The sequence below is a fragment of the Macaca fascicularis genome, chromosome 17 (assembly GCF_037993035.2).
Source record: "Macaca fascicularis isolate 582-1 chromosome 17, T2T-MFA8v1.1".
Lineage (NCBI taxonomy): Eukaryota > Metazoa > Chordata > Mammalia > Primates > Cercopithecidae > Macaca > Macaca fascicularis.
Window position 1 is genome coordinate 86,726,204 of NC_088391.1, and position 24,680 is coordinate 86,750,883.

The 24,680-nt window shown below is 38.5% G+C and overlaps 1 protein-coding gene and 1 pseudogene across 8 annotated transcripts in view; both read right to left on the minus strand.

The window, feature by feature from the left end:
- Window positions 1-2,782: 2,782 nt before the first annotated feature.
- The window catches only part of UGGT2 (UDP-glucose glycoprotein glucosyltransferase 2), a 247,137-nt gene continuing 225,239 nt past the window's right edge, over window positions 2,783-24,680 (minus strand). For 7 of the 8 annotated variants that reach the window (XR_012426465.1, XR_012426463.1, XR_012426464.1 and 4 more), the window contains one exon: window positions 5,508-5,740. Coding sequence is in view for 3 of the 8 variants with exons in the window: in XM_045377273.2 (XP_045233208.2) it covers window positions 5,718-5,740 (23 nt within the window). In the remaining 5 variants the exon portion in view is untranslated. Of the gene's footprint in view, window positions 3,887-5,507; window positions 5,741-24,680 lie in introns of those variants that run through there. The other variant, XR_006693655.3, reaches the window with a different exon arrangement.
- Window positions 12,697-15,443, minus strand: LOC102137695 (peptidyl-prolyl cis-trans isomerase A pseudogene; annotated as a pseudogene).

Genomic DNA, 24,680 nt, shown 5'->3' on the forward strand with positions numbered 1-24,680 from the left:
CAGTTCACACCTCAGAGACCCTGAACTCAGCAAATCCTTTTATGCTGAGCAAATCCTTTGGGAATGCTTCGATGATAAACAAGAGCTTAATATGCATATTAATTTATTGCTTTATACTAGGATTCTGTTTCTAACGAAGCATACAGGAGACAACTCAGCTTGCATGTCTATTTTGAACACATTTCCAACCTTCACTCAGGTCTGTTTTTCCTGATCAACTGAGTCTACTGGGATAAGCATCACTCGGACAGATAACTCCCAGGGACTGGGCTGCCGTGGCTGGGAAGGGCCACTGGGAACATTAGTGCCAAGGTCTGAGGAAACCAGAATTGAACATATTTAAAAAGCATAAGGGAGTAACCACTGCTTGCAGCATTTGTGAGTGGATTTCAACTGCTCTAAGTCTTCTTGTTATTTATATACTTCCTTGTTATTACAGGAGATTTGTATAGGTATATCTTTGAGTATGGTGTGCCATTTGTAGGTACGGTTAAAAAGGATTTTTCCTTCTTACAGGTTTCCCTAACTACATGTAGTTTTGCTCCTAAGTATGAAGATGCTTTATCTCTAAAGTATCTTTTAAAAGGATAATTCTTTAGAGATAAAGCATCTTCATACTTAGGAGCAAAATTACATCTAGTTAGGGAAACCAGTATAAGAAGGAAAAATCCTCTCTAAAATATCTGTTAAAAGGATAAATCTTGGGCTGGGCATGTGATCCCAGAACTTTGGGAGGCCAAGGTGGGCGGATCACCTGAGGTCAGGAGTTCAAGACCAGCCTGGCCAACATGATGAAACCCCGTCTCTACTAAAAATACAAAAAATTAGCCGGACGTAGTGGGGGGCGCCTGTAGTCTCAGCTACTTCAGAGGCTGAGGCAGGAGAATTGCTTGAACCTGGGAGGTGGAGGTTGCAGTGAGCTAAGATTGTGCCACTACACTCCAGCCTGGGCGACAGTGAGATTCCATCTCAAAAGGGATAATTCTTTTAACAAATTATGTACATTTCACTGTGTCAAATTTTCTTAGGATTTTAAATACCCTGTCACTTCATATATACCACCCGTTGCACTATTTTGTTTCCTGCAATGTTTGTGGCTTTGTTATCTCAAGTTAAAGTGGAAAGAGTTCATTCTCCAGTTGTTTGTGCAAACAAAATAGCATCTATTCCTCCTACTGAATGCAAACATTAAGCAATTGTGGAATAAGGGAGGGCTCTCCCTGTAGGACAGGGCCTCAGATCAGAGGAAATTCATTATGGACATCGTACAATGAAAAAAAGCAGCATTAGCAAATCTAGAGCTTCTGTCCAAAAAGTTGCTACTGCTGTTAAGTATTAGGAAGCAATGCAGGCATAAAAATATTCACTGAGCAGTTTACGATTTATATGAATGGATGTTAGCCCTTCACTGCGCTTGAAGATCCAATCACAAAATCTCTCCACATGGTTCATAAACTCACTTGCCTTGTCATCCAGGCTCCAACCTCATGGGCCTTCTTTCAGTCCTCAAATGAACAAAACTCCTTCCATACTATTCTTTCTTGCCTGGCTAGCACTAACTCTTACTTCAGGTTTCATCCTAAAATGTTACTTGTTAGGTCTGTCTTGACCCTTGCCCTTCACAACATTTTCATTTGGATATTAATGTCTGTCATTTATACTGTCTAATAACCAAAAGAGGATAGCTTGGCACACAGTAGGTACTTAAATTATTTGTTAAATTGTTGAAATATTTGTTCAATCTGTTCAGGGCAGAGAGACCTACTATATTACTGGCCTTATTTAGATGAAACTTTTTAGAAATCGTTTTCTGGTGGAAGCAGACGTGGGGAAACAGAGGAAAAGCTACCAGCAGTGTAAGGAAGACAAACACAGCAGAGGTCTGTGACAGGACATTTGTATGGAAAGCAGTTTCAATCTGATGCTCTAGACTAGACACTCTACTACAGGATTAGTTCTATTTATTTCAACGTTCATCTTACCCAATAAAGGTACTACCATAATTATTCCTCCTCTCCTTTTCCTGAAAATTTTAAATTAAACATAAGGTTGATCTGGAACCCTTGTCATTCAAATAATGTCTTGCTTTGAAGCCCATCTTTAAAATCTGAGTAATTTTTCTTCAATTCTAATAAAAACCTTTCGTTTTTAAAGTAAAATCACATCAGGTAGGATGCAAACTTTACATAGTTGAGCAGATCTACATGACTGAAGTAAACTTCTTCACTTCAAGTAATTAGGAACCGTAGAGGACAAGATTATTTTCCAAATCAGAGATCTTTAAAACAGAGGTGTTACTAGTTCTAAGTCTAGAGGCTTTCCCTTAGAATTTCTCAGAAAATAGAAGTTTGTATTTGGTAAATGGGGTTAACAAACAGAAAATGGGGAACAGCTGTCACATTACCATAACACTTGAAGACTTCTAAAAAAGAGTAGTTCTAGGATGGGCTTACACACCTGACCAAGCCCCTCTAACTTACAAAGTTACCTGTAATTTTGGCCATCAAAGACCTGGACCATCATGTTTCCTCTTTCTCACTTTGCCACCAAAGGTGAGATTTTAACCAATCAACTGGTTCTTTGGAAGTGAGTGGAGCCCCTTCAGTCTATGAAGTCAAGTAACAGAAGTGGGCAAGACAATGGCTGGGTCATAACTTCTGCTTGTTGGTTTGAGCGGGGGCCCATCAGCACCTTTTACTTCTTCTCTGAAACGATGGATCTGAGACACATGATCCACGTGTTCATCTGACTCGCCCTGTACCTCCTGCCCTGAAAGTATTCTGTTGGGTCCCTGGAGCCTCTTCTGGGCAGCGGCAGTTTGTTGTCTGGTTGCTTCTCAGGTGTTGGAGTCAGGACCTGGCACACAGCAACATGCAGTTCTGTGGGCAGGTCCCACTTGTGTCAGACTACATGTTTAATATTAAAAGCCTGATTTTATAACACCAGGCTGACATGGCTTGAGATGCCTTTAGAAGTATTTGATGCTATCCTTCTAGGAGCTATGTTGTTCTCTAGGAGCTTGAGGGTGACTGGAGCCAAATGACAGGCACTTCCAAAATAAAACCTTTTGGACCTAAGCGTTGGAGGTGGCATGCCGACTTTGGGCTGTCTTCATGCTCAGATTCTGGGTCTACTTTCTACGTAAAGCTCACACGCCACTGTGGGTCAAGCACAAATGCTTCTCATTCTGAGCTTAGATACAGTGTTCTGACACTTTTTTCTAAGAAGACAGAAAGAGAAGACATTTATCACTTCTCATAGTTAGAAACTAGTTCCCCTCCATCCCGCTGACCTCCACTACTTCCACGATTTGATTTTTGTTAAAACTTGACATAGGGCCTGCAGCCGAGAACCAGAATTTAGGATCCTGAATATACCATGAAAGCCGTTGGACTATATTTGTTCAGCATTTCCAGGATAAGGGAACTGAATGGCTTTCTCTCCAAGTGTTACCAGATACTCAAGGCAAGACCTATGGTTCAGTTATGTAATGTCCCTGAGGAGGGTGCATTTTTGTATGGCACAGCAGTTGGTATGCATGAGAGCTCTTGACATAACAGCACTTTTAAAACAAGCCATTTAATTAAAACATTTCACTGTAAAGAAATACCTTATTTATAAATCTGGATTTTCTGGTATAACATATCACTCACCTGGAAATGAAACATGTAAATTGGTGTAAATTGTCCACTCAGATCATAAGATACAAACAGCGAGGGGGGCATCAAGACTCTTTACACTGTTCTGTAATTTTAGCTTCATACTCCATGAAAATATGGGATCTAGAATACTGGAGAAGGCCATCGTAGGTAATAAAAGTAGGAATCCGGTGTCTCTGCCCAGCTGAGCATCCTTTCTATAAGATTCTCACAGAAGTGAAGACAGGCTGGTAACAAAGGAAAACAAAGCACCATCTTATAGTCGGGGTTTGCACCCCGGCCACCGCAGCAGACTTCTGGGTAGCTGGGTGGAGCATCTGGCCTAGAACCTTACAGAGTCTCACCTCTCACCAATCCCCAGCTACAGCTGACTCCCAAGAGGAGTGAGCCAGAGAGCACCATTACGTTGGCCGCCCCAGGACCACTTACTGCTCCAGCCTCTGAGTGTACCCTATAGGATACTCCGAACTCACAGGAATAACCTAGTTCCACCAGAGCAGGCCATAAATGGTGCACTCCATTTTAACACAGACAAACACGAACAAGTAACAAAGGGAGATGACTGCGAGAGGGCGAGGCAGGTGCTCTCTTATTAGGAATGAATGGAGCTGATGTTTAACTCTATGGGCTGTTCTGTCAAATACAGAAGGATTAGCCTTGTTCTGAAGAGCTCACAGGAGTGAGCTTCTGGCTCATGATGGAACTGTGTGTACAGAGCTGTCCAAAGACGGACCAGCCCGTCTCTAGAGGTAGAGAGTTCCCTGTGGTCCCAGAACTTCCAAGATGGCCTGAGGCTCGGCTTTACAGGCAGGGCCTTAGAATAGGGGCTGGCACACTAGCTGGGGGCCCAATTCTGTTAAATGCTTCTCAAACTTGTCTAATTACAGAACCAACTGGAGAGCTTTTTAAACAATCATGATTTACCAAGCTGACTTTAGACCTAATGAATCAGACTCTCCACAGGATGAGGTCCAAATGGTACTGAGTTCTCTTCCAGTCCCATGATCCTATGATTTTAGAATAGTTGGATAGTTTTTAAACATTTCCTATTATTAATCTATTATTAATACACATCAGAAAAACAAACTGTTTACATCCTCAACTAGTTCTCATAAAAGTACCTAGTCCTTTTAAAAAGAGAATACACATATATCCCACATGCCCATAAATAATTTTTATGACATAAAATTAGAAACATTAGAACATCCAAATACCGCATTAAGATTAAAACATTGTTTAAGATAAATGATTACCACGCAACAATATTACTTCCATTTTAAAACACCAGTTAAGGTACAAATGGGCTTTATTATTATTATTGTCTCAGAAGGAAAAAATACAAAAAAATAGGTTTCTGTAATTTTAAATGCATTTCTGTAATTTTATTATTTATATTATTTTTTGAGACAGTCTAACTCTGTCGCCCAGGCTTGAGTGCAACAGCGCAATATCGGCTCACTAAAACCCCCGCCTCCCGGATTCAAACAATTCTCCTGCCTCATCCTCCCAAGTAGCTGGGATTACAGGTGCCCACCACCACACCCAGCTAATTTTTTGTATTTTTCGTAGAGACGGGGTTCTGCCGTGTTGGTCAGGCTGGTCTTGAACTCCTGAACTCAGGTGATCCACCTGTCTTGGCCTCCTAAAGTGCTGGGATTACAGGTGTGAGCCACTGCACCAGCCTAAATGCATTTCTGTAACTTTAAATGCATTTTGTGAATAAGGAAATGTGGATGCACATAAAACTAGATATAAAAGGCTATACTTTGATAAACACCAGCCAGTCCAGTACCTGGGCTATCTGGCAAAACATCAAACTTTGGTGATCAGGAAAAAGGAACAATCAGGTTTTAAATACTCAATGGTCGTTTATTATATAACTTAAACTTATTCAATACATTAAATACCTGTTTTAAATAATTACAAATTTTTAAAATTAAAGAATATGTCACTGATCTTCATGAGACTTCCAAATCGTCTCAGCAGGGGCTCCACACTTCCCCAGCAGGCGTCAGGTTTCCTGTCATGCTTTCGCCTTCCTTCTCATATAAACCAGTGCTAGAGTTCATCATGTGTCAAAACTGTAGGGAAGAAAAGTTTATTTAGCTCCTGGCATCTTAAACATAAAATTATCTTAAATATTAACTTACGTATGATGAGGAAGCACCGGTATTGACTGAGGATCCCTTATTTGCTAGTTCAGTACCTATATGCTTCATTATGCAACACGAGAATAGCTCTTTGTACACTGTGATGTCTATTAAATTGTCTCATAACTACTGGTCTTTCTACCCACCTAGAATGTGAGCTCCCATGAGTCTATGAGGACAAGGAACATACCTTACTTATCTTTGTTATCTTTAGGATCTAGCATCCTGCCTGGCAGATAAGAGGTCTTCAAGAATACTAACAGATTATTCACTGTGAATATAGTATTCTACCCTTAATGTAATGGAACAACAGAAAGCAGAGGACATATTAATATATGGTCGTCATCTAAGATGGGAGGACACTGCACTCGGACACAGACGTAAGTACTACATAAATGCAAGCACAATTCGGATGAAGACTCTTAGAGAGCAAAATGGTCTCTTCTGCATCACTGAGCTGTCACATACCAACTGACGTAAATCACTGAGAACTCAATATTTTCAGGCAGAAATTAATTAAAATATAATTTAAATGCATGCTGTTCCACAGTTCAAGATGTCAGACTATGTTTCTTCACTAAATTCTACTGGAAAGATAATAAATATAAAAAGGAAAAACAATGAGAATGAGGGAAGCGGTTACAAGACACTGTTGGGGCAAAGATATCAATGAATTTCAAGAAATGGGAAACGGGGATAGACTGCATGAAACAACTTCATCCCAGAATACACAGCTGAAACGATGACTTGGCTTTCCTGATGGAGGAGTCTGGGAGAGGTTACTAACAAACACCAGTGGATAGTGAGTCACACAGTGAAGCAATTCAGTGAAGGACTGTGTGGAAAATCTGTGCCTGTCAGCTCCCCACTCTCATTCTTCTGAATCTAAGACAGAAACTAACACCCTGGCATCTATTCTAAGATAAAAAGTGGAAGTCTGTTCTTGAGAAAGAAAATTGAACAATTCTCAGAGAGAGACAAAGAGGGAGAAATAAAGGGTGGGAGAGAGGGGGAAACAGGATTTTTTTTTTTTTTTTTTAGAGATGGAGTTTCACTCGTTGCCCAGACTGGAGTATAATGGCTTGATCTCGGCTCACCGCAACCTCCGCCTCCTGGGTTCAAGCAATTCTCCTGCCTCAGCCTCCCGAGTAGCTGGGATTACAGGCATGCGCCACCACGCCCGGCTAATTTTGTATGTTTAGTAGAGACGGGGTTTCTCCATGTTGGTCAGGCTGGTCTCGAACTCCTGACCTCAGATGATCCATCGCCTTGGCCCCCCAAAGTGCTGGGATTACAGACATGAGCCACTGTGTCCAGCCGTAAAGAGGTATTTTTATATGGGTGTCTGCTCTTAAGTAAAGCGCCCTCATTTGGGTTTTTGGGGTGGTGTATAGGATGGGCTTTGATCTGTTCCATGACCATACACCTAGAAGGAGGCCTGCCAGTTGTACACCATGGGTTAGTAATTAACCCTCCCATCTGGGGAAGCCTATCAGAGAAAGAAGCACATTTAAACCCTGGCAAAGGAAACCCACACCAGTTATTATATTGATCAATCTAATATTTCATTCTTAAATATACATGAACAGCCAAAGATCTCCAGGTTTCTGAGGAAGAAAAAAGGGCCAAGATGAATACATAAAACAACATAAACAAAAAGGACCTGAAAAGAACCAAAGCAATATTCAAAACAGTTCTAATTGGTATTTCAGGGGATATTAGAAAAAGTGAAACCATAAAACAAGAACAAAATGAAATTAAAAAGAAGTAAGCAGGGAAAAGAAAGATCTGTTAGAAATTAAGAAGTGATTACCCCTCTAAAATAAATGAATAGAAAGATTGAAGATAATGCCAAAGAATTTTCTCAGAATACAAATGAAAGGAAAAAATATACAAGAGAAAATGTAAGTACAAAAGATCTATAGGACTAAGAAGACAGTTCTATTTACAGTAGCATCAAAAGGATCAAAATAATTAGGAATAAACCTAGGAGGTGGAACGTGTTTACTGAAAATAACAAAAAATGCTGAGATGAATGCAAGACGACATAAATAAATGGAAAGACATTCCATGTTCATGAACTGGAAGTTTAATATTAAGATGTATATACTACCCAAAGCAATCTACAGACTCAGATTCAACATAATCCCTATAAAAACTCCAATGATGCTTTTTATAGAAACAGGAAAAGTCATCCTGAAATTCATACAGAATCACAAGGGATGATGAAAATAATTCTGAAAAAGAAGAATGAAGTTGGCAGATTCACATTGCCTGATTTTATAACATATTACAAAGCTTCAGTAATGAAAACAGTATGGTGCTGGCATAAAGACAAACAGCCCAATGGAATAGAGAGTCCAGAAATAAACTCTTGTGTATGTGATCAATTCATCTTTGATAAGAAAACCAAGAATACTCAGTGGGAAAATAAGTCTCCTTCAAAAATGGAGTTGGGCAAACTGGATATCCATACACAAAAGAATAAAGCTGGATTCCTATCTTACATGACATATGAAAATTAACTCAAAATCAATTAAAAACCTAAATATAAGACCTGAAATTATAAAACTCCTGAGGAAGACATAGGGAAAAATCTTCATGACACTGACATAGCAATGACTTCTTACATATGACACCAAAAATATAATAAAAGCAAAAATAGATAGATGGGATTATATTAAACCTAAAAACCTTTGTGCATCAAATGACACAATGAACAGAGTGGAAAGGCAACCTAGCAAATCAAAGAAAATATATGCAAATAATGTATCTGATAAGCGATTAATATCCACAATATGTAAAGAAACTCTGCAACTCAAAAACAAAAAATAACTTGATTAAAAAATGGGCAAAGAACTTGAATTTACATTTCTTCAAAGATGATATACAAATAGCAAACATAAGAAAAGATGCTCAGTATCACTAATCATCACAGAAACGCATAACTACAATGAAATTATTACTTTAGACCCATTAGTATGACTGCTATATTAAAAAAAAAAAAACAGAAAATAAGAAGTGAGGATATGGAGAAATTGGAACTCTTTTGCACTGCTGATGGGATTGTAAAATAATGCAACTGCTATGAAAAATAGAGGTTCCTTAAAAATTCATATGATTTGGCAATCCTATTTCTGGATATATATATCCAAAATAATGGAAAGCGGGGTATCAAAGAGATATACACACACATGTCCACAGCTGCATCATTCACAGTAGCCAAAAGGTGAAAGCAAACCAAATGTCCATCGATGGATGAATGGGTAAACAAAATGTGGTAATATATATATACTATGGAATTTTATTCAGTCTCTTAAAAGGGAAGGAAATCCTGTCATATGTTACAACATGAATAAATCTTGACAATATTATGCTGAGTGAAATCAGTCAGTCACAAAAAAATAAATACTATATTATCCCACTTACATAAAGTATCTAGAGTAATCAAATTCATAGAGAGTAGAATGATGTTTGCCAGGGGCTAGGGAGAGAGGGGGAAGGGGAACTGTTAATTGAGTATAAAGTTTCAGATTTGCAACACGAAAAAGTTCTGGAGATCTATTCCAAAACAATGTGAATATACTTAACATTACTGAACTTAAAAATCGTTAAGATAGTAATTCTTGTTACGTTTTTTTTTTTTTTTTAACCACAATTAAAAGTACATAAAAATTGTATAGGATTGAACCAAGAGGTATAAAAATCCAACTAGTTAGAATCCTGGACAGAGAGAATAGAGGTAAGGGGGAAAGAGGTACATTATTTAAAACAAAAACAAACAAACAAAAACACAGTGAAAAAAAAAGTCCAAATTTGAAGAAAGGCATGAGTCATTAAACACACAAGCAAATTTACGGGATGCAACAAAAATGTGATCAGGGAAACTTATAGCTGTAAACACTAACATTGAAAAAGAAAAAAGATCTCAATTCAGCAACTCGACTTTGTAGCTTAAGGAACTGTAGCTGGTCAGGCAGGAATATGGGTAGCCTGGGTATCATATTTACAGTTGCTATCTGAAATGGGGCAGTCTTGCAGCCTGGGCCCTTAAGCTGCAGGGTGTGAAGGTTAACTCCAGGAGTTAATGTCAGAGTTGAAATGAATTACTGGAGATCCAGCTGGTGTCCAGCAAATTGGAGAATTGGTGTTAGCAAAACATTATATATATGTTGTTAGGAAGAAAAAACATCAGATGACAGCACTGCTCAAAGTGATCTACATATTTGACACAATCCCTATCAAAACCCCAATGACACTTTTTGCAGAAATAGAAAAACCTAAAATTCATATAAAATCTTGAAGGACCTTAATAGCCAAAACAATTTTGAAAAGAAAAGAATTGGACTCACTGATTTAAAAACTTACTACAAAGCTACAGTAATTAAAACAGTATGGTACTGGAATAAAAAGAGACATATAGACTAAAGGAATCGAGAACCCAGAAATAAATCCTTGCATATATGATCAAATGATTCTGACAAGGGTGTTCAGACCATTCAATGGGGAAATGACAGTCTCTCTAACAAATTGTGCTGGGACAACTAGATAGCCACATGCCAAAGAATGAAGTTGGACTCCTACTTCATACCATATTTAAAAATTAACTAAAGATAGATTTAAAAATCTAAGTTTAAGACCTAAAGCTCTTAGAAGAAAACATATATGGAAATCTTTGTGAATTGGATTGGGTAATACAGTTGACCCTTGAATAACACAGAAGTTAGGAACGGACACTAAACCCTTGCACAGCTGAAAATCCACATATAACTTTTGACTCTTTAAAAACTTTACTAATAGCCTACTGTTGACTGGAAGCCTTAGAGATAACATAAACAGCTAACACAGTTAACATATTTTGTATATGTATTTTATACTGTATTCTTACAACAAAGGAAGCTAGAGAAAATGTTAAGAAAATCATAAGAGAAAATATACCTTACTATTCATTAAATGGAAGTGGGTCATCAGAAAGGTCATCATCCACACTGTCTTCACATTCCATAGGCTAAGGAAGAGGAGTTGTTAGTTTGGTCTTCTTGTCTCTGGTGGCAGAGGTGGAGGAGGTAGAAGGGGAGGGAGGAGAGGCAGGCACACTCAGTGTAACTTCACAGAAATACCTTGTAATTTCTGTCTTTTTTTTGTTATTTCTCTAAAAACGTTTCTATATGGTACCAATCCTTCTTCCGCTATTTGTGTTAGTCTCGGTCTCCATATCATAGAGGGATCCATGTCATAAAAAGCAAAAGCAGTCTTTAATTGGAACTCTTCTGCCAATTGTCTAATGTCACTTTGTTTTCTGGCACTGCTTCTATGTCTTCTTCCTCATTGTGTGGCACTGGTTCAGAAGCACTCATCTCCATCAAGTCATCTTCTGTTAATTCTTCTGGTGTGGTGTCTACTAGCTATTTAATTTATTCAAGAAATCCGTATCTTGAAACCCTCAGCTCCCACTTTTTTTTTTTTTTTTTTTTTTTTGCCATATTCACAATCTCTTTCATGATTTCCTTGGTTAGCTTTGTCGTAAATCCTGTGAAGTCATGCACAACATCTGGACAGTTTTCTCCAGCAGAAATTTATGGCTTGGGGCTTGATAACTTTCATGGTTTTTTCTATAACAATGATGGTATTTTCAATATTATCATCCTTCCAGATTTTCAGGTTCTATCAGGGTTCTCTTCCACAGCACTGACAATCTTTTCCAAAGAGTACTTTCTGTAACGAGGCTTAAAGGTCCTTATTACACCCTGATCTAAAGACTGAATTAGAGATGTTGAGTTTGGGGGCTGACAGACCCCTTTGACACCTTCAGTGTTGAGCTCATGGAGTTCTGGGTGGCCAGAGAGCATTGCCCAATATCAAAAGAACTTTAAAAGGCAGTCCCTTACAGGCAACATACTTCCTGACCCCAGGGACAAAAGCATTGATGGAACCAATGCAGAGAAAGGATTCTTGTTGCCCAGACATTCTGTTGTGCAACTAAAAGACTGGCAGCTGATATTTATCTTTACCTTCAAGGCTTGGGGGTTAGCAGCTTTATAGATAAGAACAATACTGATCTTAAGACCAACTGCATTTGTATAAAATAACAGAGGTAGCCTATCTCTTCCTGTTTCAAATCTTGGTTTTCATTTCTCTTCCTTACTAATAAATGTCCTTTGTGGCATTTTTTTTTTTTCTACGAACAGGGAACTTTCATCTTCATTAAAAATCTGTTGGGGCAGATATCTTTTCTCCTTAGTGATTTTTTTCTTTCATAATTGAGAGTTTACTGGTTGGGTTGAGGATCACCACATAGACATTTCAATTTGTACACAATTCTTAACATATGTACCAAAAATCTAAAAAACCATGTATTGCAAATTCTTTGTAAAAGTTACTCTAGTGACTTTCCAGCTTAATATCTGGAGGCAAAATTTCCTTAAGAGGCTATCACGTGCCAGTATCTTCACATGTTGTTAAGCTGTTGCATACGTCCTACCAATTCATAACTGAATAGTATGTATACTACATACTCAAATTTTCATTCACAGCACATTCACAAAGTTATTGGAAAAACAGGACTATCACAACTAAAGATGTTACAGAGTACATACAATTCAGACAGGGAAAGCCATGAATATGGAGTGGTTTTCTTTAGCAAACAATTCTACTAAAAAACAACATGGGAACAGAAGTAATTTAAAATGTTTAAGACATTCAGTACAGGACTGTGACTCCATATTGCTGGTTAGTATGCTTTGTATTATAGGATGTAAAAACTAACCCCCCATCTATGGAATGTTAACCTGACACCTAAGATATTCAAAGCCTCCTATAATTCAATATCTCACACTATTTTCTGGTTGTACCAAAAAATAAACAACCGGTGAATGATTTCACCTCTCTTTTTTTTTTTTTTTGTTACTTAGTTTTTATTTCATAATCATAAACTTAACTCTGCAATCCAGCTAGGCATGGGAGAGAACAAGGAAAACATGGAACCCAAAGGGAACTGCAGCGAGAGCACAAAGATTCTAGGATACTGCGAACAAATGGGGTGGAGGGGTGCTCTCCTGAGCTACAGAAGGAATGGTCTGGTGGTTAAGATAAAACACAAGTCAAACTTATTTGAGTTGTCCACAGTCAGCAATGGTGATCTTCTTGCTGGTCTTGCTATTCCTGGACCCAAAGCGCTCCATGGCCTCCACAATATTCATGCCTTCTTTCACTTTGCCAAAGACCACATGCTTGCCATCCAACCACTCAGTCTTGGCAGTGCAGATGAAAAACTGGGAACCATTTGTGTTGGGTCTAGCATTTGCCATGGACAAGATGCCAGGACCTGTATGCTTTAGGATGAAGTTCTCATCTTCAAATTTCTCCCCAGAGATGGACTTGCCACCAGTGCCATTATGGCGTGTGAAGTCACCACCCTGACACATAAACCCTGGAATAATTCTGTGAAAGCAGGAACCCTTATAACCAAATCCTTTCTCTCCAGTGCTCAGAGCACGAAAATTTTCTGCTGTCTTTGGAACCTTGTCTGCAAACAGCTCGAAGGAGACGCGGCCCAAGGGCTCGCCGTTGACGGCAATGTTGAAGAACACGGTAGGGTTGACCATGGCTAGTAGTACAGGACTTTCCTCGGTGGCAGCGTCTGCAAAGCCGATTTCACCTCTTTTTAAAATAAGCATTTACACTTAAAAAATGGGATAAGGTGGGATTCCTTCCTTCTTAAAAATGTTTCCAGAGCTACTAAAAAACTTGCATTTACAAAATAGTTGATAAAAATATTCCTCTGGATTGTATGAGAAGGGAGACAGGAACCACTGATAAGACATGGTATAGGATATCAATCAGAGTTGGCTTCTTTCTCTCTAGCTTCATTGGAAGCTGAACTCTCCTCGGTTTTGTTTCTTCATTTTCTGCAGACAAATCTTCTTTACTTTCTCGGTTAGCCACTTCAGTCTGTTTTCCCTTTGCTCCTCCTTTCCCTTTTGTTTGCACGTCTGGAGATTTATCCCTTTCTGCTGCCTTTTTTGGCTTAGTTTCCACTTTTGCAGGGGCAGATTTAGCTGACAAGTGTGAAGATCTCCACTCTTGAGCTACTCCTTCGCTGCCCCCTTCAGTGGAGTTGACCTTCCTCTTGACATCCTGGCAGCAGGGAGGGTGTGTGCCAAGTGCCTGCAGGCTGCAGCACACTGAGACCCTTAGCAAAGCTGGGCTACTGGGCTGCCTGGCTGCTGCCGCTCCTCCCACCACCCAAGCTGCTCAGGTGATTTTCTTAATGGCATCTGGGAACTTGTCTGCTGCCTCTTGGTTGGCACAAGCTGCCTCTCCTATTATCTTGACTTTAAAAAACCAAACCTCATTCTAAAATTATCACATCATCCTTTGCTGGCATTAAATTCTCCAGCTTTAGATCCTGCACCTTACTTTTGCTTTAAGTTGTCATATAATGACTTTTCTTTTTCTTGATTTATATTAGTCTACAGGTAAGCCTTTCTTATAGTAATCCTGCACCAACATAAAAGCTGCATTTTAAATATGAGATAAATGGGTATTTTGCAAGAAGTATAAAGTTTTGGTGCCTGCTGACATAGCTGCAGTGCCAACTTCACAAAATTTTCATTTCTTTTTTCAATGGTCCTTACATTGGATACATTTATCTTGAAATGGAAAATCACATGTGAAGACCTCAGTCTACTGTACATATCAAGCAATTCAACTTTTTCTTGTAATATCATGGCTTTTTTCTCTGCTTCTTGGGAGCACTTCCAGCATCACCAGTGATAATCCATGACTTCATTTGGGTCCCATGGTATTATTCAAGTTTTATGGTATTGCACTAAACACGATATATGAACTGCTCATGTGGAGATGATTAGTGTTTTAAGCAGACACATTACTTGAGCTCACTGCAACAGCAACAGGAGGTGGCTACGACATTATTACAGTAGTATAGTGTGTACTACAGTTAATTTTATGTTTGTTTATATTTCTCAACTGCCTATGATGCCATGTATGGTCTGTGTTTGTGTGCATACATTTATCAATTTTAACTTTTAATAATAGACTTATGGATATTTTATACAGTAAATAATAAAACAGACTAGTATCTACATATGTTTTAACCATTCATGACATACCTAGCTTTTTAGTCTTTTCAATATTTCTAGGTTACATGGTTCCTCTGCAAGTGTTTTCAAACTGTTGCAAATGATCCAAAAAATTTTCCAGTATGTTTGTTGAAAAAAATCTACAGATAGGTGGACCTGTGCAGTTCAAACCTCTGTCGTTAAAGGGCCAAATGTAGTTTCTTAGCTATAGTACCAAAAACACAAGCAAGGAAAGACAAAAAAACCTGAGTATCAAAATATAAACATTTGTACCACAAAGGACATCATCGAGAAAATGAAAAGACAACAAAAAATGGGAGAAAATTTTATAAATCACACTTGGTAAGGTACTTGTATCAAAATATATAAAGAACTCTTAAAAATACACAACAAAAAGAAAACACAATTCAAAAATGGGCAAAGGATCTCAATAGATATTTCTCTAAAAAAGATATACAGACTGCCAATAAGCACACAATAAGATGGTGAATATCATTTGCCATCAGGGAAATGCAAATCAAAACCACAGTGAGACACTACTTCTCAGCCACTATGATATTTTTAATCAAAAAGACATAAAAAGTATTGACAAGGATGTAGGGAGATTAGAACCCTCATATAACTCTGGTGGAAATGTAAAATACAGCCAGTGGTTTTGGAAAATAGTCTGACAGTTCCTCAAGTGCTCAAACACAGAGTTACCATATGACCCAGTGATTTCACTAAGTATAAACCCAAGGAAAATGAAAACATAATATCTACTTAAAACCTGTATATAAATATTCATAGAAATATATTTTAACAGCATAATGCTAAGTGAAATAAGCCAGTTACAAATTATGACATTGGACAATCCCTACAGGCAAATCTGTGGAGGCAGAAGTAGATTCGTAGTACTTTCTAGATGAGTTGTTCAGGGTCAAGGAGATAGGGAAATTAGGGGGTGAGCTAAAGAGGACAGGATTTCTTTATGGGGTAGTGAATATGTTCTAAAGTTGATTGCTGTGATGGATGCACAACTCTGTGAATATACTAAAAGCCATTGAACTATACACTTTGAATTAGTGAATTGTAAAGTATGTGAATTATATATTAATAAAGCTATAGATAATTATTTAAAATGCAAATAGAAAAAATGTAATATGGGATTAATAATATATAATAGTAAAATGTATTATAACAATAGCATAAGAGAAAAGAGGAAAAAACAGAATTATAAGGTTGCAAAGTTCCTACACTATATATGAAACAAAGTAATATAATTTAAGGTCGACTATAGTGTGTTAGAGACATATATTCTAAACTGTAGAGAAACTTCATTAAAAAATAAAGGAAGTATGGCTAATAAAATAATACTGGAGATAAAATAGAATTTGAAGAAAAAAACCCAAAAGAAGGCAGAAAAAAGAAGGAAAAAAGGCATAAGGAACACAAATCAAACAGAAAAATAGGAAATGGCTTGTTTAAATCCAATCATATCCATAATTACAATAAATGTAATGCTTTAGATGAAAGGTTCGCAAACTTTTACTGTAAAAAGACAGATAATAAATATTTTTAGTTGTGGACTGTATAATCTCCAACAAAACTATTCAGCTGCCATTGCAGCACAAAACAGTCACAGACAGTACATGAATGAATGAGCAAATCTATGTTCCAATGAAATTTTAGAAACACTAGATACTTGGATATAATTTTCATGTACCTCAAGTTATTACTCTTTTGATTTTTTCCATTTAAAAATGTAAAAACAATTCTTTGGGGCTGTATAACAGCAGATTTGACCCACAGATGACCCTTGTATAAATTGGCCCACCCTTACATAAATACTACAGTGACAAGCGGTCTTTAAGATTGGATTAAAAAGACCCAACTATATGCTCTCTGCAAGAAACCCACCCTAATATACTAACAGATAGTTTTAAGTAAAAGGATAAAAAATACACTATGAAAACATTAGAACACAAAAGCTTGAGGGTCTGTATAAATATCAGATAATGCACTCTCCAGAATGAGAGATTACCAGCTAATTATACAGTTTGAATTTTTGTCCCTATCTATATCTCATATTGAATTGAGCTGTAATTCCCAATGCTAGAGGTGGGGGCTTGGTGGGAGGTGGTGTGGGGGCTTGGTGGGAGGTGGTTTGGGTCCTGGTGTCAGTCCTTCATGGCTTGGTGCTGTCTTTGCGGTAGTGAGTTCTCGTAAGATCTGGTTGTTTAAAAGTGTGTGGCACACCGTACCCACCCTACTCTCTCTCATCTTGCTCCTGCTTTCACCATGTTATATGCCTGCTCCCACTTCACCTTCAACACAAGTAAAAGCTCCCTGAGGCCTCCCCCATTTATGGGGTAGTGAATATGTTCTATAGTTGATTGCTGTGATGGATGCACAACTCTGTGAATATACTACAAGTGATTGAACTATACATTTTGATTGGTGAATTGTATAGTATGTGAATTATATCTCCCCAGAACCCAAGTGATGTTGGTACCATGCTTGCACAGCCTGAGAACCATGAACCAATTAAACCTCTTTTCTTTGTAAATCACCCAGTCTCAGGTATTTTTTTATGGCAGTGCAAAAATGGTCTAATACAGAAAATTGGTACCAAGGAGTGGGGCACTGCTATAAAGATACCTGAAAATGTGGACACAACTTTGAAACTGGGTAATAGCAGAGGCTGGAAGAGTATGGAGAGCTCAAAAGGAAATAGGAAGATAAAGGAAAGTTTGGAACATCTCAGAGATTGGTTAATGGTTGTGACCAAAATGTTGATAGTGATAGGGACAGTGAAATGAGGTCTCAGATGGAAATGAGGAACTGACTGGGACCTGAAGCAAAGTCACACATGTTATGCTGTAGCAAAGAACTTGGCTGCATTCTGTTTGTGCCCTAGGGACCTGTGGAAGTTTGACTTCAAAGCGATGATTTAGGGTATCTGGTAGAAGAAATTTCTAAGCAGTAAAATATTTAATACATGGCCTGGCTGTTTCTAGCAAGCTATGCTCAGATGTGGGAGCAAAGAAATGATTTATAGTTGGAACTTTTAAAAGGGAAGCAGGGTGTAAAAGTGGAAAATTTGCAGCCAGGCCATGTAGAAAATAAAAGCTTGTTTTCAAAGGAAGAATCCAAGCAGGCTGTGGAGCAACCACTTGCTAGAGATATTTGCATAACCAAAAGGGAGCCAAGGCTAACATCTAAGACAATGAGAAAAAGTCCTCAAAGGCATTTCAGAGACCTTTGCAGCAGCCCCTCCCATTACAGGCCCAGAGACCTAGAAGGGAAGAATGGTTTCATGGGCCAGGCCCAGGGCCCTGCTGCCCTGCAGCCCTGCATAGCCTCAAGACACTGTTTACCTCATTCTGACCACTCTGGCTCCAGCATCAGCTAAAGGAGCCCCAGATAGCTCAGGCTGCTACTTCAGAGGGTGCAAGCCATGAGCCTTGGTGGCTGTCATGTGGTGTTAAGCCTGCAGGCATGCAGAGTGCAACAGTGAATGAGGCTTGGCAGCCACTGCCTAGATTTCAGAGAACGTATTTTAAAAGTCTGAGAATCTAGGCAGAAGCCTGCGGCAAGGGTGGAGCCTCAGAGAGAACCTCTACTAGGGAAGTATGAAGCGAAAAAGTGGGATTGTATCCTCTTCCCCTACAGAGTCCCCACTGGGGGACTGCCTAGTAGAGCTATGAGAAGAGGGCCACTGTCCTCCAGAGCCTGGAATAGTAGACCCACTGGCAGCTTGCACCTTCAGTGTGGAAAAGCTGTAGGCACTCAAGTCTAGCCTGTGAGAGTAGCCTCAGGGGTTGAACCCTGCAAGGCCACAGGGGGGGAACTGCTCAACGCCTTGGGAGCCCATCCCTCATATCAGTGTACCTGGATGTGGGACATGGAGTTAAAGGAGATTATTTTGGAGCTTTATGATTTAATGACTGCCCTGCTGGGTTTTGGATCTGTGTGAGCCTGTAGCCCCTTTCTTTTGGCCAATTTTTTTCCTTTTGGAAGAGGAATGTTTCCCAATGCTTATATCTCCTTTGTATCTTGGAAGTAACTAGTTTTTTTACTTTACAGGCTCATAGGTGGAGGGGATTTCCCTCAGATCTCATGTCCTTCTCACATTGTAAAATACAATCATGCCTTCTCAACAGTCTTCTAAAGTCTTAACTCATTCCAGCATTAACTCAAAACTCCAAAGTCCAAAGTCTCATCTGAGGCAATCTCCTTTGACTTCAACTCATTCTATTAAACAAGTATTACTTTGACATTAACACCAGATAAAGGCATTAAGAAAATTATAGACCAATATCCTCCATGAACACAGATGCAAGAATCTTTTAAGAAAATTTCAGGAAATTGAAACCAGCAATATATAAAAAGGATCCTCCATCATAGCCAAGCAGACTTTATCTCAGAAATACAAGGTTGATTAAACACTGTAATGTCAATCAGGATAATTTATACATTAACGACAAGAGAAAAGCCACATGATCATCTCAACAGATACAGAAAAAGCATTTTAAATACTCAAGTATCAGTTTATGATTAAAACTCCCAGTAAACTAGGAATAAAAGGAAACCTTTTCAGCCTGATAAAGGACAACTATGAAGACCCAAAGTTAACATCATACATAATGGTCTAAAACTAAATGCCTTCTCACTAAGATGAAAAGCAGGCAAGGAAGGGTATCTGTTCTCAACCCAGAGGTCCTTGCCAGTCCAGCACAATAAGAAAAATAAATAAAACACCTTACTATAAAGACTGGAAAGGAAAAAGTAAAACTATTTTTATTTGCTGGAGATATGATCCATTGTGAAGAAAATCCTGTGAACTCTACAACTATAACAGGACCCATTAGCAAAAAATTCCTAAGATCTCTACTAGAACTAATAAGTGAGTATAGCAAAGCCACAGGACATAAGGTCCATATACAACAATTAATTGTATTTCTATGTATTAGCAACAAACTAGAAATTTAAAAATACCATTTATATTAGCATTCAGTTATAAATTCTTAGTAAAATATGTACACTGCAAACTAAAACTCTGCTAGGAGTAATTAAAGACCAAAATAAATCAAGAAACATAACATATTCATGAATTGGAAGCTTAATATAATCAACACATTAATCTTCACCAAACTGATTTAACAAGAGTTGCAATCAAAATCTCAGTAGGCCTTTCTGTTTTCCAAAGAAATTCAAAACCCAAAACCTAAAAAAGGGCAAAAATCTTGAATAGGCACTTTGCAAAAAAAACCAAAAAACAAAAAACTTACACAGATGGCCAATAAGCACAATGATATGGTTTGGATTTATGTCCTCACCAAATCTCATCCCCAGTGTTGGAGGTGGGAGGGTGTAATTCCCTGGTAGGAGGTAACTGGACCACGGGGGCAGAGTCCTCATGAATGGGTTAGCACCATCCCCTCAGTGCTGTTCTTGTGATAGTGGGTGAGTTAGTATGAGACCTGGTTGTTTAAAAGTGTATGACACCTCCCGCTTCTCTCTCTTGGTCCTGTTCCTCCCACGTAATACACCTGCTCCTACTTTGCCTTTCACCATGAATAAAAGCTCCTTGAGGCTTTCCCAGAAGCAGATGCTGCCATGCTTCTTGCACAGTCTGCGGAACCACACGAGCCAATTAAACCTCTTTTCTTTATAAATCACCCAGTCTCAGGTATTTCTTAACGGCAGTGTAAGAACGAACTAATATTATAATTAGTCTGCAGGGAAATGTAAATAGAAACTACAACAATATATCACTATGCATCCATTAAATTAAGAGAGAGATGATATCAAATGTTAGTGAGGAAGTACAGCAATTGGAACTCTCGTATGTTGTTTGTTAGAATGTTACAATCACTTTGGAAAACAGCTTCTCAGTCTCTCAGGTTAAATACAAGCTTTCCATATGACCCAACACCCCCATACTACTAGGTATTTACAGAAGAGAAATGAAAATATATGGTCCAGACTAAGACTAGTAATAGCCCCAAACTGGAAATAACCCAAATGGTCATCAAATAGAAAGGACAGGCACCAAATAGTGTATCTATACAATGGAATAGCATTCAAAAATAAAAAGGAATAATCTACTGATATATTCAACATGGTAAGTCTTTGGTTTCAGTTTTGTGAATTCAAACAAAAGAGTATGTACTTATTCAATGTATGGCACCGGAGGAAAGGCATAACTGTTACAACAGAAAGTAGGTTAGTGATTGCAAGAGTTGGGTGTGGAAAGGAAGGTTCTGCCACAAAGGTGAATTGCAGAGCTGCATGGGCTGAGGAAAATGTTCTACATCTTGATTGTGATGGTGATTACATGACTGTATATATTATTAAAAAGTCACTAAACTGGGCTGGGCACAGTGGCTCATGCCTGTAATCCTAGCACTTTGGGAAACCGAGGCAAGCAGATCACTTGAGGTCAGGAGTTCGAGACCAGCCTGGCCAACATGGCAAAACCCCCTCTCTACTAAAAGTACAAAAATTATCCAGGCATGTTCGCACACGCTTGTAATTCCAGCTGCTTTGAGAAGCTGAGACACAAGAATCGCTTGACCCTGGGAGGTGGAGGTTGCAGTGAGCTGAGATCACACCACTGCATTCCAGTCTGGATGACAAAGCAAGACTCTGTCTTTAAAAGGAAAAAAAAAAAGTCACTAAACTGTATGCTTAAAATTGGTGAATCTTATACCTCATTAAAGATTAATAAAAACAAACAAAAAATCAAAGTGTAACATAAGATCATAAACATTCTGGTATAATCAGTAAGTATAAGGTTAACAACTCAAAAGTTAGAAAAATTTATACTCAGATTAAAAGGAAAGACCACATGCAGTGCCTCATGCCTGTAATCCCAGCACTTTGCGGGCCTGAGGTGGGCAGATTGCTCCAGGCCAGGAGTTGGAGACCAGCCTGGACAACACAGTGAGACCCCGTCCCTACAGAAGAAAAAAAATTAGCTGGGCATGGTGGCACACGCCTGTAGTCCCAGATACATGGGAGGCTGGGGTGGCAGGATTGCTTGAGCCCAGGAGTTTGAGGCTGGAGTGAGCTATGACTGCCACTGCACTCCAGCTTGGGCAACAGAGTGAGAGCCTGTCTCTAAAAAACAAAATTAAAATATTGGAAGGAAAAAAACCACAATGTAAATATAAAAAATATATACCTAAAACCTACAAATGTTGACAATAAAAGGCTGAATGAAGACATGCAAAACAAATTCAACAAAGATTATAACATTAGAAGCTTCATTAAAGAAAAAAGCCATGATGAACAACTCAAATTCCAAGAGGGAGCAATAATACAGATGACATTCATTGCCCATCATGAAATTAAACTACAAATTGATACCAAAATTAGGAGAAAACCCATTACTATAGGAAATTAAAATGAAAACAACAACTTCTTTTTGAACCAAATAAAAAACCCAAACTATATTACAAAAATTATAATAAAAGTCCAGTATTTATCAGAATCAGAACCTGGGAGAAAAATGCATAGCACCAAAAATACCCTGGCCAGACACTCATGCCTATTACCCCAACACTTTGGGAGGCCAAGGCGGGAGGATGGCTTGAGCCAGGGAGTTCGAGAACAGCCCTGGGCAACGCAGTGAGACCTCCTCTCTACTAAAAACAACAATAATAAATTAGCTGGGAGCAATGGTGCACGCTTGTAGTCCCAGCTACTCAGGAGGCTGAGGCTGGAAAATTGCTTGAGCCCAGGAGATTGAGGGTACAATGAGCCATGACTGTGCACTACATGCAAGCCTGGGAGGCAGTGTGAGACCCTGTCTCAAAAGAAAAGAAAAGCTTTGCATTGACATCTGTTTCCAGAACAACAAGGCGGCAGCTTATTTGTGAATTGTCCCTCTTTCTTATTGTTAATATATAACAACGAGAAGAAAACAAAACAGAACAAAATCTACAAACAACATTTCAGCAAAAATAAGAAACAGAGAAAACCTGCAAACTCAAAATTGTGATTAAGTACTGCCGAAAACAGAGTTGTACAGCAGAACTGCATGGGAAGTTGCAAAGTTACTGTGGAAGAGAAACACGCTACGCGAAAGGTGGTCTGACAGGTGCTCAGAAGGTGCTAGACCTTCCAGAAGAGCAAGAGCCTGCTCCTGAGAGGGAGTGCCTGTGAGTGTGATGTAGCTTGAACAAGGCAGGATTGATTACTGGGGAGGCAGAGAGAGAAAGCTAATCAAGGCTCAGGCTACGGGTCCAGAGGGGAAGATCTCACAAAATACCAGCTACAGTGGCATCACCTGGGATGGCAAGAGGAGGGATTTGTGAAACAGAGACCTGCAGGAAGAAGCCTTCTTCAGTCAGGCTAGGACCTGAGAGCCAGAGCTGCGGACACATGGAAGAGTTACCTCTAGGCCTTTCCTATAGCAGCAGTAGAGAAAGCACTGAACTACAAAGTTGAAACAACCATGACCCATTATATATTACCATACCCTTCCCTAGGATCCTCCTGTGCTCCAAGTCTAGGAAACTCCTTCACCCAAAAATTCATTCAAAATGCTATGAGAAATAAAAAATAGGCTAACATTCATACAGTTAAGGAAAACTTACCCCAAAATCACACAAAGTAGATGAAAATTACAACTTAAGATTCCAAGATGAGCTAAAAAGTTTTTAAATATTGATAATATATTACCTTTCTTGTTGTTTCCCTTTATTATGCTATTGAATATGTTCAAGCTTCTATTACATTTGTCAACTTTCAACATCACTTGACTGCTAGTCATTACAAATAGAGAGTAAGCAAGTTTATTCTGTCTACTTTTTCTCCCCTTTCTATTTTTTGTTGTTGTATTATTCCTGCATTATTAGACTGTCGCCTAACATTTATTTATATACCATTGTTATCCTTATGTCTATCTTTGTTTTAGTCTCTGCTCACCACCAAAATAAGTAAGCTTATGGAAGCTCTAAAAGCATAATGAATAAAATAGATCTTATATATACACACACACATATACATTTATACATGTGTATGTGTGTATGTAATAATATATACTTATATATGTATGTATATATCTATACTTTGGTAAAAAGAATGCATCTTCTCTAAGAACTCATGAAACATTCATAAAAACTGATATTAGGCCACAAAGAAAACAACAATAGATTGTAAAAGGAAGAAATAATACAGACAATATTATTTGATCTCAATACAGTAACACTAGAAATAACAAAATCAGAAAACATAAAGGCTCTTTCACATAGGAAACAATCAGTCTTCATAATACAACTCTTAGGTCAAAGGGTAGAATCAACTACAACCGAGCTAACATAATGTAGAAAAACAGGAGAAAAATAAGAGAAAGCATGAATGTACAAAATAAGAAATGAAATAGGCCAGATGTGGTGGCCCATGCCTGTAATCCGAGCACTTTGGGAGGCCAAGGTGGGCAGATCACTTGAGGCCAGGTGCCCAAGATCAGCTTGACCAACATGGCAAAACCTCATCTCTACTAAAAATATAAAAATTAGCCAGGCATGATGGCACACACTTATAATCTCAGCTAGTCAGAAGGCTGAGGCACAAGAATCACTTGAACCTGGGAGGCAGAGTTTGAGCTGAGACTGCACCACTGCACTCCAGCCTGTGTGTCAGAGTGAAACTGTCTCAAAAAATAAAATAAAATAAACAAGAAACAAAGACTTTTTTTTTTTTTTAGAGAATACTTTTTACAACACTATAGAATATATCCAATATAAATCTTTTTCTTGGAAAACATAATTTGCCAA